General features: G+C 37.2%; 1 protein-coding gene across 1 annotated transcript in view; it reads right to left on the bottom strand.

Annotated features, from left to right (window-relative positions):
- LOC130914340 (semaphorin-7A-like) overlaps nt 1–19,773 on the bottom strand; it is a 64,430-nt gene that overhangs the window by 6,440 nt on the left and 38,217 nt on the right. Inside the window, exons 11-13 of the mRNA XM_057833418.1 lie at nt 14,405–14,520; nt 8,739–8,911; nt 4,420–4,475 (exon numbers count right to left, since the gene is read on the bottom strand). Coding sequence (XP_057689401.1) covers nt 4,420–4,475; nt 8,739–8,911; nt 14,405–14,520 — 345 coding nt within the window. The remainder of the gene's footprint in view (nt 1–4,419; nt 4,476–8,738; nt 8,912–14,404; nt 14,521–19,773) is intronic.

Here is a 19,773-nt window from a genome sequence, read left to right as displayed (position 1 = left end):
ACGGCACATTTTTACATTGGAAAAAAATCTTGCGGCACACCACAAGCCAAAAATGTTCCTAAATTATTTTCTGTACAGTATATTTATAAATTAATCTTTCAGTATGTATACTTACTCAGTGTGAAACTTGAGCCTGTTTAGATTCACACAAAGTTTATATCCTTCGTCAACAGCTCTCAATATTTCTCTGTTTTTATTTTTATTTTATAGCAGTTAGGGTTGAAAAAGCTCAGAATTAACAGACGGGGACTTGAGCAATGTCTTTAACCACATCAGAGTTGAGCATCTCGCAGACAATGGCTTTGCAGGCGGGTAGTATTAATGTCTTTTTCGTGGTTTGGGACGTTTTGGATTTAGCAACAAGTTCAGCAACATGGTAACTGGCTTTCTTATTTACCTTTGTAGTTTTTATCCAAAAAGTTGCCTGTATGTCTTTGTTTTCACGAAGGCGAACAAAATAGTCCATCGACTTGTTTTGAAGTGACGGGTGTTTCGTTTGAAGATGACGTTTTAACTTGCTTGGTACCATGGCAATGCTAAATTGCTGCACGTGTGCTGCTTGTTTAGCGTTCAAAAACTGCTCGGATTTCTATCCATTAGCCACCTTGCGCTCCTCAACAATGTGTTGGAATAAAACACAGGGGGGCGGTCGTCACATATGGATAAAATAGAAAGGACACTGTCGAGTATATCGACACATGACGAGTCTAACCATATGATGTGCAGTAGACGTGCTGGGGTCCACATTGTCGCGGACAGCAAGGTCGCTGATGGCTAGAAATCCGAGCCGTTCTTGAACGCGACACAAGCAATACCTCGCTCATCTGCACACGACGGAGAACTTTCTACCTACTCCTTCCTTCCTACTGCAACTCCGCCCGACGATTCGGGAAAAAAAAACAAAAGCAACATTGGATAATTTCTCGCGGCACACCTGACGATCTCTCACGGCACACTAGTGTACCGCAGCACACCGGTTGAAAAACACTGCTCTAACGAATATGACAATGGAGCTGGAGTGGCATTACTCATCAAAATCCCTCAAAAAAAGACTATTTGAAAATGCTGCATAAATTATAAAAAAAAAGATAAAATAACTTAAAATGGAAATAAAAAAAAAGACCTTTAAAAGAATCACTTATAGACGTCCAATCTATTTCAACCAGGAGCCTGGCAGCGAATGAACGAATCTATCGCACTCAATGGCGGCCATTGAGTCAAGACACTTGGGACCTGTATTGAATTGTTAAAAATAATGAATACATTCAGCTTTTGTATGACTAATGGCAAAAATTTTCCGGTGCTTCAACTAAATGCATTTCTCTCTTTTTTATGACTTATCACCTAAAAACAGAGGCAATATTTTCCCTTTAGCTTGAACAATAGTCTGCTATTTGTACAGACAGCTCTTTAATTGCTTTTCCTGCTCCGAACAGGCTTTACGGGCAGAAAAGAGTCATTGAGTTGAAGAAAAAGCAGTAGAGCAAATAAAGCGCCTTCGCTGTTTTAAAATACATTGACTTTAGCTGTCACAGCAACTGCAGTGCGTCAATATACAACGGGAGGACTGAACGCTGTCAATGAAATGTCTTGTTCAACTATAAAATAAAGACTATAAATATGAACGCGGAGTAGGGCTGGCTGACTCAAACGATTATTTCAATAGTTGATTAATTGCTGACCGTTTCCTTGATATTCGCTAATTGGTTCGTGAAAAATTAGTTCAAATCAGTTTTGTAATTGTGGGCTTTACAATTCGGCTAGAAAGGTGAATTGGAGCCCCAAATTTTTTTTTAAATTAGAAAATAAATTGATTCGGGGAAAAAAAAAAGAAGTTAAAAATATAAAGAAAAATTACTGTACTTGTGCGCTTTTTATTATTGCATTATTACATAAAAACATTTAAAATATGACTAAAAAGAGAATATAGAGTTTTTTTAAATTAAAAATGTTTAAAAATGCAATTAAATCAATATTAATATTAATTAATTAATATTAATTTCATATGAGATAAAATATATAAATATAAAAAAACATTGATAAAATAGATTTTAAAAAATACTATTTTCATTTAAATTATTCTAAAAAAAAGAAAAACTAAATATGTCAAAAAAAGTACAGGTAGTCCCTGAGTCATTAACAAGTTCAGTTCCAAGCTGGTGACATAAACGGAATTTCCGCGTAAATTGAAATTAAACCTTTAAGTTCCCCAAAATAACTATCCAAAAGGTAAAAAAAAAAAAAAATGTTTCATGATAAAAGATGCACTGCCATCTAGTGGTAGTGTTGAGTCTGGCTCGACTGTCACCTTATGACTGAGGAGCACTCTCGTCTAAAATGAAAAACAGACAGCTGTGCTCTGGTTTGGCCCACATTAGGCTGTAAGTTGTTTCAGCTAATTGAAGTTTTTGCATGCATTTGTAATTTAAAAAATTACAGCTACAGTTTGTAGAATTGAGTGTGAGCGATTTGCTATGAAAATTGTAAATACGTTAGCATTCTTAGCATTTAAACTAGTGGACTTTTGTGAGGCTAATTAGGCTAATTTAATCTAAGAGATGACTAGATGGACGTTTGAACACCAATTGTTTTGTGTCAAGTGTTTTATTGTTAAAATGTGTGTTATTTTGAACATAAGTGTACATACTGTGTGTGTTACAGCTTTACAAATTGTCAAAAGTGAGAGAAGTAAAAAGATTACAAAAGCCCAATTGTTTATGTCTGTAATGATGAACAATTTCACGTTTAGTGAGGACAGAACACGTCATTTTAATAAAGTGAAGTAAAATAAAATAAGATACTGTGAGGTACAATAAGGTACTGTTTATGCGACTTAAAATGAAAAAAGAAAAAAAAAAACGATTGGAGACAAAATGGCAGAATCCGGCGTTGTAAAGTTAAAATTGCAGAAGTCAAGTATGCCGTAACCTGGTACCTACCTGTACTGTTCATTTTCATATTAATTTCATAAAAGCATTCATGTTTTATTATTTTTTTTTATTAAGAGAATATTTACTGTTATTTCAATATTTTTTTAAATTAATAAAATAAAAGCAATAAAAATTAAGAAATAAATATGTACTATTTTGCCTTGTAGTTTTTTCTATTTTAAAAATAATGACTAGATTATTACAAATAGACAAAATTAAAAAATATATTCACAATCAGAAGTATAATGAAAAAATGTGGACTATTTTTATTATCTCAAAAGTTCAACCATCAGCAATATACAGTGGTACCTCTACATACGATCGCTTCGACACACGAACTTTTCGACATCCGACGTAAAATTTGACTCGCCATTTGTTTCTACATCCGACGACATGCTCGAAATACGACGACAATGGCAGCACCGCAGACGAATGCACGGCGGATTTTCTTGTGTGACAAATCAACACTGGTTTCAGAAAAGGTTGGTACAGGTGGTGAAACAAGGAAAAAGTTGACGCTTACCTTCTAAATGAAGATGCAAATGACAGAAAAATATGAGCGTAGGGTAGGCATCCGTGAAATGGCTCAAAAATACATCTCCACGGTCCTCCTATGACCATCGTTCGCCAGTCTTTATAAATTAAGCTGACAATTCCTTTTGTGGTAACATCTCCAGAGAAATCGCCAACTTCGCCACGTTTTTATCATTTATTTCACAACTTATTCAAAACAAAAACACCTTCTGTCTGCCGCAATTGAGGTGTTCTCAAGAAAACATTCAAAGTGAAAGTGAAACTCAAGCTCACCGGTCTGTCTCTGGCACGTGAGCCCCGCGGTGCGTTCAGGGTCAGCAAAAAACGTCCGCCACATTAGAACCCGATTCGTTACATTAATACAGGAATTATTATTATTATTATTATTATTATTCCGATTTTGATTTATAATTTATTTGTTTTGCTATGTGTAATTGCCATTTGTAATAGTACCAGCAGTATTTTTTAAGGATTTAGTGAAGGTTTTTGGGCTGTGGAACGAATTAATGGAATTATAATGTATTCCTATGGGAAAATCCTGCTCGACATACGACCATTTCGACTTACAAACAAGGTCCTGGAACGGATTAACTTCGTATGTAGAGGTACCACTGTAGTTGTCGATTAATTTAATAATTATTTTTAGATTTATCGATTAATCGTGGCTGCCCTAATGCGGCGTTCATGCAACAACTAAAAAAATATGATTCCTCTGAAGTAAGACGAGATATTACAGTAAAAGATTTGTTATATATATGTATATACATATAGATACAGTAGATTGCATATCGCCACCATTGAAGATTACAATTCTAGTCTCTGAAGTTAGCTTCTATGCAAGAAAATAAAATATCCCGCCTGCAGCTGTTTAGGACTCAATTAAGTGATAGTCATCTTTGGACCGCGTGGTTTAATTAAGATACAGAGAGCAGCAGAGAGCAGATAAAGGGCTCACCAGCAGCCTCCCCGCAAACCGACGAGTTGGATTGGTCCAAATTCTGAATAAGCGTCCTGTTGAAAGAGAACACACAGAGGACAAATAGCTCTTAAACACTCTCAGCAAGCAATTAGGTACCTGCAAGTACTCTGTAAAGCATGCAAATGAAACAAAAATGGGCATATTAGTGTCTCTTATAGCAGGAAAAATGCTTTTTAAGTGCTGCAAGTATACAGTACTTGTACTATTTGATATGTGGTGCACTAATACAATGAAACCCTCGGGGCTTGTTTGATTTTAATACCACTCAGATCTTTTCAGGCCAGAGTAAATTCCGATTTATTTTTTTTAACTGTTCTTTTAAGACTGGCAGTCAAAATCTGATTTTTAGCCTATTTAGATTGAAACTGGATGTCTCTTTTGTTGTCTGAAGAGTCATAAAGCACAGAAATCTGATTTTTGCAAGACTGATTGAAACCACATACGCGAGGTAGTTTCATATCTGAGATGGATAAGCTGTTTCTCAGTTTGATTTTGACTTTTCATGACATCTACACTAGATGACGCCCTTGTTGCCACGGCGGCCTGTCAGGTGGGTCAATAATGTGGCCCAGTCTGAATAGGACCAGATCTGATTTGGCCACTTACTAAAAAATAGTGTGAACAGACAGCCGTAGAAATCTGATTTGAGGAGGAATTCGATTGGAACCAGATATGCCTGCAGTCTAAAAGTGGAAGTTTTTTTACATGAGGCTTAATTTTCGAGTTAGCGGAGGTTTGATTGATCGGTGGAGTTGATTTCAACAAATTCGGTGCAGTTTGTTTGTTGCAGGGCTCTGGAGTGGCTAAAGTAGTGCGAGTCAATGGTGCTTGCTAGTGCCAAAAAAACAACATATGCACAAATGAGAATCACCGATGGATAAAAGTTATTAAAACTTACCATTGCATGTCAATTAGGGTTGTTCCGATCATGTTTTTTGCTCCCGATCCGATCCCGATCGTTTTAGTTTGAGTATCTGCCAATCCCGATATTTCCCGATCCGATTGCTTTTTTTTGCTCCCAATTCAATTCCAATCATTCCCGATAATTTTTCCCGATCATATACATTTTGGCAATGCATTAAGAAAAAAATGAATAAAACTCGGACGACTACATTCAGCATACAGTACATAAGTACTGTATTTGTTTATTATGACAGTAAATCCTCAAGATGGCATTTACATTATTAACATTCTTTCTAGTGTATTTGTTGAGCTTTCAGTAAATGATACTGCAGCCATTCAACCCAAATGTATGATGGGAAGTGGAACCATGACTGTGTGTAGTGCTACCAATTCATATATCTTCTCTGCGTTGGGAAATAACATAAGGTGTTAAGAAAAAGATCAATTGCTACCTTGCTTCCCCACATTGCTTCCCATGATACTTCTAATCGTAGGGAGAGGTATTGTAAGGCTTTAGCCTATTAAAAAGAGGCTCCAAAGGCTGCCAAAATTCACTCTACTCATTTTACGCTGCCTTTTAGCTCTATATATAGGTAAAACGGCGCCATTATAGATTGAAGGCGACAATGCGTGAGTGGGTCGTGCAACGTATGCATTAATTGCATTAAATATTTTAACGTGATACATTTCAAAAAAATTAATTACCGCCGTTATCGGGATAAATTTGATAACTACCTTACCTTAAGCCTAAACTAAAGACTCTGGATGAGTGTAACATATTATGTCTGTAACGTTAAATACAATTAGAAAACGATTTAATTAAAATATATATATATATTAAAAAAAGGCATGTCCGATATTTTTTTGCCGATTCCGATACTTTGAAAATGACATGATCGGACCAGATTGATCGGGATGCCGATCGATTGGGACATCTCTAATTGTTATATCATTTCCCATGTTATGTTAATCTCTAATGTCAATCATCATTGTATGAACAATAGCATTTGTAATCCAGCAGCTCTGCAGGGAACAGGCTGTCTAGGCAAGAAGGGCGAAGTGGTATCACATCGTTTTTTTTTTTCACTGCTAAGCATTGTTGTTTTCGTCGACCATGATGATTATGAAAATATTTTGTCAAAGAACACTTTTTTTCCTGACTATGATGAGACGCTAACGAGCCAAAAATGTACTTTGGGAGACTAAAACATAACTAGCCGAATGCAAAAAATGCGCATTAGTTTGAGTCAAATGTTCACATTGTGTAACATTTTATGTGTAGTTAGCCTGCATCGTAGCAATATCTGGTTGTGTCACTCATGTGACATGCTACCACCCCTCATCAGTGCAGTGTCCTCTCCAGTCTCAAGGCTGTGCCAATGTTGCTTTAGCCTTTAAAAGCCTGTGCTGATCGATCATCACACACTAAATATAACTCATAGCATTAGCATAGGGTTCGCGTTGGCATTATGCTAATTCTAACTGTGAACGTCCTCTTAAACCAGGGGTGTTGTTTGAACAGTTACAACTGTTAATGTCGTTTTTTATTGGCATGCTAGCAAGCACCATTGACTCGCGCTAGCTTAGCTAATCGGGTGTCCTGCAACTAACAAATAACTAACAAAGTGCCCGGAATTTGTTGAAATCAATTCCACCGACTAATTAAACTCCAGCCAACTTGAAAATTAAGCCATTAAATTATTGTGAAAAAATTGTGAACTTCCCCTGTAGCACAGCCTTAGTAGTATGAAGATTCCATTCACTTTTCTTTGAAAAATAAAATTGCCTTATTTCTTTGCTTCATAATCATCAATCATGTTCCAGCACCACTGACGGCGACTGACGATAGAAAAAGCTAATTTAGCTTGTGAATGCAGTAGAAAAGCCGCTTTATAAGCTTAGCGGGCCGCCAAGCTTTATTAAATACTGTAAGTGACTACAAACTAATAATAAATAAGAGATTTTTTAAATGGTTTTTAATAGGGCTATCAAAATTATCGCGTTAACGGGCGGTAATTATTTTTTAAAAATTAATCATGTTAAAATTAGGGCTTTCAAAAGATTAAAATTTTTAATCGAGTTAATTACAGCTTTAAAATTAATAAATCGTAATTAATCGCAATTCACACCATCTGTATAATATGCCATATTTTTCTGTAAATTATTGTTGGAATGAAAAGATAAGATACAACACGGATATATACATTCAACATAGGGTACATAAGTACTGTATTTGTTTATTATAACAATAAATCAACAAGATGGCATTAACATTATTAACATTCTCTTAAAGCGATCCATGGATAGAAAAAATTGTAGTTCTTAAAAGATAAATGATAGTACAAGTTATAGAAATTTTATATTAAACCCCTCTTAATGTTTTCGTTTTATTAGAATTTGTAAAATTTTCAATAGAAAAATAAATTAGTAGCTCGCCATTGTTGATGTCATTACACCATGCTCAAACCCATAAAATCATTTGGACCCAAGCGCCAGCAGAGGGCGCCGAACAACAAAAAACAAGTAACAAGTAACAACATTACACTGCTGTCATTTTAATCTGTTTGAGCGGGGCATGTGCATTAATTGCGTCAAATATTTTAACGTGATTAATTTAAAAAATTAATTACCGCCCGTTAACACGACAATTTTGACAGCCCTAGTTAAAATATTTGACGCAATTAACGCGCATAAAACGTGTGGGTTTTTTTTGTGTTTTTTTGCCCTCTGCTGGCGGTTGGGTGCGACTGATTTTGTAATTATTGACATCAACAATGGCGAGCTACTAGATTATTTTTTTGATTGAAAATTTTACAAATCTTATGAAAAACGAAAACATTAAGAGAGGCTTTAATATAAAATTTCTATAACTTGTACTAACATTTATCTTTTAAGAACTACAAGTCTTTCTATCCATGGATCGCTTTAACAGAATGTGAATGTTAATGCCATCTTGTTGATTTATTGTTATAATAAACAAATACAGTACTTATGTACAGTATGTTGAATGTTTATATCCGTCTTGTCTTTCCATTTCAACAGTAATTTACAGAAAAATATGACATATTTTATAGATGGTTTGAATTGCGATGAATTACGATTAGTTAATTTTTAAGCTGTGATTAAAAATTTTAATCGTTTGACAGCCCTAGTTTTTAATCAATACATTGAAATGATGGAAACATTAAATGAAAACTGAATATTTCATAAGATATGTGACTTAAAACCTGTATGAAAAACATCTATCTCGTAAATACATTGATACCTGTGCAAGCCCCCTCACTTAACCTTGAAACGTTATTTCTGGACCGTCGCACAACAAAATTTCAAAGAAATGAACCTTGTTTCCAATGATTGTGACTGAAAATCAATGACGATGTGTGCCAACATACCCAGACGTGACGTTATATCCTGGCGGAATGGCGATGCACCTCCTCCTGGCCTTGTCCCAACCGCAGTACGGATCCCGCGAGAGGATGCACTCGCGACACGTGTCGCCATAGCGACCGCAGTCGGCCAACGGCAGCCGCTGGACCTCCATCGCCGTGGCAACGTACAGATGCCCCTACGGCATAAAGGAAGCTTCTTACAGGGAGCATCAATCTCTTTGGAATAAATTAGATTTCCAATCAGGATAAGAGCTGTCTTTTTTTAGATTGTGTTTGTCTTGAAGCCTAGCCTAGATTAAAATGGGTACTTTTGTGGGGTCTTTAACCCTTTTAACATATATAGGCAGTGTTGGGAGTAACGCCGTTATAAATAACGCCGTTACGTAACGGCGTTATTTTTTCAGTAACGGGGTAATCTAACTAATTTTTCCGCCGTTACAATGCCGTTAGCTTTACTGACGGTCAAAAGCGGTGCGTTACTTACTCTGAATAAATTGAAGAAACTACCAGCCGCGTCGAGTCGACTCTCTGCTCTATTGATTTGTCATCCAAGACTTGGGGTGCGTTCAGGTTCGAGAATAGCGCACGTACTTTTGACTCCAAGCTGTTTGTCCCTGCTCATTCAATTAGACAATGCTTTCCAAAGTTTGGTTGTTTGCTACACCTGATGCTAGCCTCGTTCCCATCTCCGACTGTCAGCCAGCAATAATTCTGCTTCCATCTTGAGGACGGCAGACGCTTTGAAGGTAACGTGAATTGTCGGGAAACGAGCCTACCTGAATGCTGCCCCTCGAGGGATGTGATGGAAGTGATTGTGATTGGCTGAGGGTTGGAGTCATGTGTCGTGGTAAGCCAATGAGGACGGCAGACGCTTTGAAGGTGACGTAAATTGTCGGGAAACAAGCCTACCTGAATGCTGCCCCTCGAGAGATGTGATGGAAGTGATTGTGATTGGCTGAGGGTTAGAGTCATGTGTCGTGGTAAGCCAATCAGAGCCGGTGATTTCACAACCGGAACAGCGCGTGCGGCAAACACACACACGCAAAACAGATGCACAGGGTCGGGATGGCAGAGCATTCAGAAGAAGAATTGTCCTTTAAGAGGTGGAGATATAGACACTATTTCAAGTTTGTCGAAATTAAAGGAAAGAAACTGCATGTAATGTGTAATTTATGTCCCGGGGCAAAGCTTTTGTCGACATCCGTGGTAAGCAATTCAAATCTGCTGAAGCACCTAACAAGTTAACTACCCGTCTGTTCTTCTCTATTCCACTGACTCGAATACTGCTCAGAAAATTTCAAATTCTTTGACATACAACAAGTTCTTTTTAAAGTAACGGAAATAGTTACTTTCCCTGGTAACTAGTTACTTTTACTATAGAGTAATTCAGTTACTAACTCAGTTACTTTTTGGAAGAAGTAGTGAGTAATGTAACTAATTACTTTTTTAAAGTAACGTGCCCAACACTGTATATAGGTGATCATTTTTAGGCCAAAGAAGGAAAGCTCAAAGATCAGCCAGCACCTTGGCACAATGTCATTCTCAGCTAAAAATTAAGTCAGAAATCTTGGCGTAATTATTGACCCAGACCTAAAATTTGGCAGCCATCTAAAGTATTACTACCTAAAAAAAAATATAGCCAGAATAAGGGGATTTTGAATAAACATGAAATTGAAAAGCTTATTCATGCATTCATTTTTCTTAGATTGGACTATTGTACAGTGCCCTCCATAATTATTGGCACCCCTGGTTAAGATGTGTTTTTTAGCTTCTAATATATATTTTTAAATTCAAATAATATGGGACCTTAATGGAAAAAAAGAGAAAAATCCAACCTTCAATACAAGTGCATTTATTCAGTGGGGAAAAAATCCCACATAAAGAAATAATTATTTGACATCAAATAATGTGTGTCACAATGGCGTACCGCACGCATAATATTTTTAGACTGTGACGTCGCATCGTAAAGCGGAAGTAGAGTAGAAGTGGGACATTTTAGACCCGCCCTCGCATAGAAGCAATGGAAAATCTGCTACTTTTCTCCGGTAATCTTTCAAAAACAAGCATGCTGATCACACATTGCTTTTTTGGAACTTGTAGAAACGACTCTAGACATTACGACATATGAAGGATGTTTTCTTCATACGTTTCCCGAAACTAAAAACTCAGAGCAGAAAATGTGAAGACTGAATCAACTTGCGCGGACTTTTAACGCCAGCTCGGCAGTAAACATTTATGCAGTAAACACTTCGTTGGGTTGGCATTGTCTTTCAGAGGACAAAGAGGTAAGCCATTTTGATATTTTTAACTTATTTTTTGGCGTGACATGCCGGGCGCTGCTTCTGTCTGACAATGAATGACCTAAGAAGAATTAAAATGGTATCTGACTGCCACTGTGACATTTTCTGTTGTAAAAAAAAAACTAATTTAGTAAGGAAGAAGTGTAAATAAGTTAAAGAATTAAGATTTGTTAACAATGGAAAAAATTAAAAGTGTTCGATGGCTGTCACCGAGTAGCATTTGCGATCGCTACACAAAGCTAACTAAATTACCCCCAAGAACGGTAAGAGACGTAGGACAACCAGAGGATATATATAAGAAAGACAGGGCTGATGGTAAAGGATAGCTTGTTGAAACAGGAAAATGTCATTGTCAGTCGCGTCGATAAAAAAGCGAAGGCTATCCTTAGGTCGGCTCGTTCTTTTAGTCTTTTTCAGCCTTCAACACTCAAGCCATCTCTTTAACTGAACATTTTTATGTTCGACCACATCATCATTGCCAGTGAATTAGGAACCAGGCACATCATTTTCGGAGAGAATTGGTAGGTTTAGCTCTGTAAACATCTCCTTCGTACACGATTCCCATTCATTTCCTATTAGGGACAAACGGTTGAATGTCCCTACTTAGCAACAGTAGCTAATGTCATGAATATTAATGAGCGGAAGTGACGTGTTGCTTGCGGTACGCCATTATTAGCACCCCTGGTTAAGATGTGTTTTTTAGCTTCTAATATTTTTTTGTTATTCAAATAATACGGGACCTTAATGGAATAAAAGAGAAAAATCCGACCTTCAATACAAGTGCATTTATTCAGTGGGGAAAAAAATCCCACATAAAGAAATAATTTTTTGACATCAAATAATGTGTGTCAAAATTATTAGCACCCCTGGTGTTAATACTTTGTACAACCCCCTTTTGCCAACAAAACAGCACCTAATCTTCTATAATGTTTCACAAGCTTGATTTTGTGTCTGGTGAACCATTTCTGTGTAGATTTGGCCATATGTTTAGGGTCATTGTCTTGCTGAAAGACCCAGTGACGACCCATCTTCAGCTTTCGGGCAACAGATTTTGATTGAAAATGTCCTGGTATTTCAAAGCATTCATGATGCCATGCACCCTAACAAGGTTCCTAGGGCCTTTGGAAGCGAAACAGCCCCACAGCATCACTGACCCACCCCCATACTTCACAGTGGGTATGAGGTGCTTTTCAGCATGCGCATTTTTCGTGGCACGCCAGACCCACTTAGTGTGTTGTTGGATTGATTATTTATCATTTAACATATCGGGGAAAATGCGACAGAAACAAAAAAAATACAATTAAGCGATAGTTGTGAGGTAGATATCCGTGACTTTTTTACAGACGCCAACTTTTTCATTGTGACGTAATTAATTTAAAAGTTTAAAATATGCGAGTGAATAATTTTTTAAAGTCGTTTTTTTTTTTAAACTAAAATTTAGACATCAATTAATGATTCTAAGCTAAAAATGACAGACATTTTGAATAATAAATATAATTACTTAATTTACTTACCTTCTTTTTACGGCTAGGTTGAAACAAAAGCGGTTGCGCGACGTCTGTAAACGGGGGTTTTCAGGGTAAAACGGACAAATTAAAAATAGTTCGAAGGCTTAGTGCGCCATGAATCTGCTATGGCAGCATATGGACATATTGTTCTATCAAGCACAACAGTTCTTCTGGCTTAAAATACAGCAGTTTATTTTAAAGAGGGTTGCAAGAGCAGGTTGTTTTCCATTTCTCCCTCCTCCAAGACACCTGACTCAAATAATCAGGATCATTATCAGGCTCCTGCAGAGCTTGCTGATGAGCTGATAATTTGATTCAGGTGTGTTCAAGGAGGGAGACATGGAAAACAAGCTGGATAGGGGATCTCGAGGACTGGACTTGGGCACCCCTGGTTTAGAGACGCGAACGCGTCATGTCCTTCAGCAGCATGCTTAGGTCTGAAGGGGTTAAAAAATAAAGATTTACTAGTTTTTACCTTGTTTTTTGTTTTATTTTTTTTTTTAATTCAATTTATTTTAAGTAAAAAAATTATATTTACATATTTTTTTCTTTTTCCTGTTTTTTTTTTTTTTTATTTAATTTAGAAATTTTACAAAGTTTAATTAAATGGGAAAATGCTGACACGTAACTATTTAAATCACATTTACTTTTTCTTAAAGTTTTTTTTTTTCTTCAAAAAGGATTAGGATCAGTGTTGTTAATAACGGCGTTACAATATAACGGCGTTACTAACGGCGTTTTTTTTTTAGTAGTGGGTAATCTAATTAATTGCTTTTCTCATCTTGGCAACGCCGTTACCGTTACTGAGGACGGAAAGGCATGCGTTACTATGCGTTACTATATTGGTCGAAAAGTCTGAGGGAGACGGACTCACCGATACGAAAGAGCAGAGCAGGAGCGGGGAGGAGGCAAGAAAGTTGTGACGCCGAGCAAACGCGATGCTAGGTAGCTCCAATAATACATTTTGTAGCCGATAGCCTACAAACTACGCCCGCATGTTATGGTAGATATGGTAGAAATGGTAGATATCTCATGTACTGTACATAGATATAACTAGATGCAAAATGACAGACATGGCACTAAATGAGTTAGTAAACAGCCGCCATCTTCAAGGAGTAGACTTTTTAGGACGGCTCTGTTGTAGAGAACCTTCCTAGCGAACCTAAGTAACTTTTAATCTAAAATACTTCAAAATCGGCAAAATCTTGACTTGAATCTATCTTTAAATGATGAAACAGTTTTAAAACTTTCATATGTCGAAAGTAGAGAGAAGGGAACTAATGCAATAATGGGAGCAATTTTAACAACTTTTAACAGTTGATTCAGGGTAAAGGGTAAATTAGGGTAAAGAATTGGGCTCGGGCCAATTGTACCAAAAACCTTCACAAAAAACTTCCCATCGTGTGGCCAATGTTTTTTTTTTTTTTTTGTTCCCCTCAAAAAAAAAAAAAAAAAAAAAAAGTTATGATCACCAATTACTTTGCCAAGTAACTAATTACTCTTACATTCAGGTAATTGAGTTACTAACGCAATTACTTTTTGGGAGAAGTAATTTGTAACTATAATTAATTACTTTTTTTCAGTAAGATTAACAACACTGATTAGGATACTGTTTTTTTTTTCTTCCTTTTTTTGTTTTATGTTTTGTAAAACATACATTTTCCTTTGTTTGTGTTTTAACTTTGGAAAAAAAAAAAATAAAAGAATAGATTTCAAAATGCGATAACTGTTTACGAATAAACAAATGTTTATTCGCCTTTCCCATTTAAAATCAGTGGCCTGTAAAGGGTTAATGGACTAGCAAGTAGTATCATTCATTTGAAAGAAAAAAACAACAACTGATCAATGATTCCCTGCGTACCTTTTGGGGGTTGATAGCCATGTTCAGGACGGGCCCCTCGTTGCGGAACATAGAGTACTGGGAGATGATGAAAACCCCTTCGCTGCTGTGAAGAACTTTCAAGACTTTTCCTTGTTCTGTTAGGACAAAGATGACAAAATCTTCAAGAATGAACAAACAAGCTAGAAAGTGATCTGCGTCCTGCGCTTTCTCACATTTACCATCACTGAGCTAAACCTGCCTGGCAGAGACGGAAACTGACCCAGTTTCTCATGGTGCCGTTGCCGAGAATAAAGATTAGTGGCGGAGCAGTTGATTTTCCCTTTGCAGATGTGTTGCAGGCTGGAAAATAATCCCTGAGGGAATATTTGTGTAGGCCTTTTATCACATCCCTAGCACGGTTCCCTTTACTTTTGCTGCCACAACTTCTTTTCCTCAAACTTCAAACCCTCTTTCGTCAAAGATGGCGATTCTTTTCATCTGGTTTATTTGATGAAATAGTCTATTTTCAGCTGGGCTATCGAGAGAGCGGATCAGCAGCAAGATGGCAGCAGCAGGCGGCACTGCGGGGTGAAAATGGGTGACAGTGCAGAACCTCAGCTGCTGAGTGGGCACGTTGGTTTTTCTCTGACAATGGTCTTTATTTGAAAGCTTGAGCAAAAAAGTTGTGCTGCTGGGGCAGGAACTTCAGAAATAGTTGTGTAGTAGGACATTAAACAGTCAATTTTCACAACATGGCCCCTGTCAAATCTACTTAGTTTAATTTAGGGCTGTCAAACGATTAAAATTTTTAATCGAGTTAATTACAGCTTAAAAATTAATTAATCGTAATTAATCGCAAATCAAACCATCTATAAAATATGCCATATTTTTCTGTAAATTATTTTTGGAATGGAAAGATAAGACACAAGACGGATATATACATTCAACATACGGTACATAAGTACTGTATTTGTTTATTATAACAATAAATCAACAAGATGGCATTAACATTATTAACATTCTCTTAAAGCGATCCATGGATAGAAAAACAGGTAGTTCTTAAAAGATAAATGTTAGTACAAGTTATAGAAATTTTATATTACAACCCCTCTTAATGTTTTCGTTTTATTAAAATGTGTAAAATTTTCAATCAAAAAATAAACTAGTAGCTCGCCATTGTTGATGTCAATAATTACACATGCTCACTAATGGTACTAAGTATCTGCCGATCTCGATATTTCCCGATCCGATTGCTTTTTTTTTTTTTTTGCTACCGATTCAATTCCAATCATTCCCGATAATTTTTCCCGATCATATACATTTTGGCAATGCATTAAGAAAAAAAATGAATAAAACTCGGACGAATATATACATTCAACATACAGTACATAAGTACTGTACAGTGGTACCTCTACATACGATCGCTTCGACACACGAACTTTTCGACATCCGACGTAAAATTTGACTCGCCATTTGTTTCTACATCCGACGACATGCTCGAAATACGACGACAATGGCAGCACCGCAGACGAATGCACGGCGGATTTTCTTGTGTGACAAATCAACACAGGTTTCAGAAAAGGTTGGTACAGGTGGTGAAACAAGGAAAAAGTTGATGCTTACCTTCGAAATGAAGATGCAAATGACAGAAAAATATGAGCGTGGGGTGGGCATCCGTGAAATGGCTCAACAATACATCTCCACGGTCCTCCTCCGACCATCGTTCGCCAGTCTTTATAAATTAAGCTGACAATTCTTATTGTCTCCAAAGAAATCGCCAGCTTCGCCACGTTTTCATCATTTCTTTTACAACTTATTCAACACAAAACGCCTGCTGTCTGCCTCAAATGATGGTGTTCTCAAGAGAACATTCAAAGTGAAAGTGAAACTCAAGCTCACCGGTCTGTTTCTGGCACGTGAGCCCCGCGGTGCGTTCAGGTACACAAAAAAACGTCCGCCTTATTAGAACCCGATTCGTTACACTATTACAGGAATTATTATTATTCTTTTTATTACATTATTCCAATTTTGATTTATAATTTATTTGTTTTGCTACGTGTAATTGCCATTTGTAATAGCACCAGCAGTATTTTTTAAGGATTTAGTGCAGGTTTTTGGGCTGTGGAACGAATTAATGGAATTATAATGTATTCCTATGGGAAAATCCTGCTCGACATACGACCATTTCGACTTACAAACAAGGTCCTGGAACGGATTAACTTCGTATGTAGAGGTACCACTGTATTTGTTTATTATGACAATAAATCTTCAAGATTGCATTTACATTCTTTCTGTGAGAGGGATCCACGGATAGAAAGACTTGTAATTCTTAAAGGATAAATGTGACTTTGTATATTGTGACTAAATATTGCCATCTACTGTATTTGTTGAGCTTTCAGTAAATGATACTGTAGCAATTTAACTGTTCTGCCCAAATGCATGATGGGAAGTGCAACCATGACTGTGCGTAGTGGCACCAATTGATATATCTTCTCTGCGTTGGGAAATAACATAGGGTGTTAAGAAAAAGATCAACTACTACCTTTCTTCCCCACATTGCTTCCCACAATATTTCTAATTGTTGAGAGAGTGATTTTAAGGCTTTTGCCAACTAAAAAAAGGCTCCAAAGACTGCCAAAATTCACTCTACTCATTTTACGCTGCCTTTTAACTCTATATATAGGTAAAACGGCGCCATTATAGATTGGACGCGATAATGCGTGAGTGTTGCCTGGTACACCAGACTCAACGCTGTTCCAGCTATTGAGTCTGGCCACCATTCCCACGGATACAATTTCCAGGGCGGAGCAAGCCACAGCAAACAGACAGCGGAGTGGACCAATCAGCGACGGGCAGACGTGACGTTATTAACTGACGACAGAAGGACGAGGGACTTGCGCGCAGAAGTAAACATACGAAGAGAGCGGAGTTTATGCAACATGGCTAGCGCGAGACAGACTATTGTCAATGACTCCTGTCGCTGTGTTTTTGGTAATTTAAAACAGAATTTACCGCGGATTGCAACATGTTCTCGGTTATCCCGTTGACCATCTGTGTTGTGGAGACGACTTTCGGCGCGCAAGAGTGACGTTGCTCGAGAAGAACACGTCACGCAAATAAACAAATCTGATTTGTCGATTGATTTTGTACCTGCTCGAAAAGGCCGTTAATGGGATGGTTCCCAGACTATTTCTCTCAGTGTTTGAAAAATACAGGGAGAATAGTCTGGCAGAGCCAGGCAAGCGTGAGTGGGTCGTGCAGCACATGCGTTAATTGCGTTAAATATTTTAACGTGATTACTTTAAAAAAAATTAATTACCGCCATTAACGCGATAAATTTGATAGCCGTACTTTAAGCCAAAACTAAAGACTCTGGATGAGTGTAAGACATTTTGTCTGTAACGTTAAATACGATTAGAAAACGATTTAATTAAAAAAATATATACTGTATATATTAAAAAAAAAGGCATGTCCGATATTTTTTTGCCGATTCCGATACTTTAAAAATGACGTGATCGGACCCGATCCCGATCGATCGGGACATCTTTAGTTGTGTACTAAGACATTAAAAAGTCGCTTTTCAAGATATGGCCCCTGTCGAATCGACTTAGTTTAATTTTAAGATTTTCAGGATTCCAAACGACAAACTACAATGCATGTTTTCCACCCACATAGTCTGAAATAGTGCGGTATGATATGACTATACAGTTGTACCTCTTCTAATGAAATTAATTAGTTCTGGAAGTGGAAATTCCGTAAGTAGAGATGTGTTTTACATGTAAATTCCCTAATCCTTTGCAAGCCCCCCGAAATTTAGACATAAATCTTTTATAAAGCATAAAAATGCAACGTGCTTCTCTCACCCTGCGGCCAGAAGTTCTGGATGTTCGGGAGAAGCTTGATTGTATGTACAGTGGGGAGAACAAGTATTTGATACACTGTCTTGGCAGTGTATCAAATACTTGTTCTCCCCACTGTATATACTTTTGATAAGGTGATGAGTGCAATACCTAACCTCACAAAGAGATATCCTCTAAACCCTTTTTGTGTTAGATGACATATACAGTCATGTGAAAGGACACTCCATTAAATATTCAGTTTAACTCATTTGCTCCCAAAAATGTATAAATATGTGCTATTTTTAATTGTTTCAGTGTCCCAAAAACGTAAAAAAAAAAAAATGGTAAAAGACGTATAAATAAAACGTAAAAGATGTATAAATATGTTTTTTTTTTTTCAAAAGAGACATCTCTCGGTTCTGATTCAATTTAGCTCCAAAGCACAAAGCTGAAAATCCATTTTAAAGCAATAAAACTGGCCACTGGAGGGCAGTAGCGCATTTGGTAAGACCCGCAACCCGATTCAACAGCAACGAACGGCCAAGTCGCACGGCTGGGGCGCCGGCGGAAGACGACCGAATAGATGCCAGGCAGCGGACGACCGAGCAGAACGACCGGGACCACTAGCGTAGCGGACGATGCCTTTGAGTCCGTGCTGCTCGCAAGCAGAGCCCGCAGAGACTCAAAAAAAATTCATCTTAATAAGACAGGCGGCGATGAGGGAGAAGTTTAACCGGCTGTCGCAGCCGGAACAGCGTCATCTTTCAGTTAGTTATGTGTAAATAAATTGTTACTTTGCTATTAAAAGTAGAGATGGCCGATCGATCGGGTCCGATCACGTCATTTTCAAAGTATCGGAATCGGCAAAAAAATATCGGACATGCCTTTTTTGAATATGTATATATTTTAATTAAATCGTTTTCTAATTGTATTTAACGTTACAGACATAATATGTTAAACTCATCCAGAGTCTTTAGTTTAGGCTTAAGATAGGGTTATCAAATTTATCCCGATAACGGCGGTAATTAATTTTTTAAATAATGTATCACGTTAAAATATTTAATGCAATTAATGCATGCACTGCACGACCCACTCACGCATTGTCGCGCACAATCTGTAATGGCGCCGTTTTACCTATTTAGAGAGCTAAAAGGCGGCGTAAAATGAGTAGAGTGAATTTTGGCAGCCTTAGGAGCCTTTTTTTAATTGACTAAAGCCTTACAGTCCCTCTCCCTATGATTAGAAATATCGTGGGAAGCAATGTGGGGAAACAAGGTAGCAATTGATCTTTTTCTTAACACCCTATGTGATTTCCCAACGCAGAGAAGATATATCAATTGGTAGCACTACGCACAGTCATCGTTGCTAAAGGCGTGTTACATCCACCCATCATGCATTTGGGCATGGCCACAGTATCATTTACTGAAAGCTCAACAAATACACTAGATGGCAATATTTAGTCACAATATACAAAGTCACAAGTCTTTCTATCCGTGGATCCCTCTCACAGAAAGAATGTTAATAATGTAAATGCCATCTTGAGGATTTATTGTCATAATAAACAAATAC

The sequence above is a fragment of the Corythoichthys intestinalis genome, chromosome 4 (genome assembly GCF_030265065.1).
Source record: "Corythoichthys intestinalis isolate RoL2023-P3 chromosome 4, ASM3026506v1, whole genome shotgun sequence".
Lineage (NCBI taxonomy): Eukaryota > Metazoa > Chordata > Actinopteri > Syngnathiformes > Syngnathidae > Corythoichthys > Corythoichthys intestinalis.
This window is presented reverse-complemented; position numbering and strand designations above follow the sequence as displayed.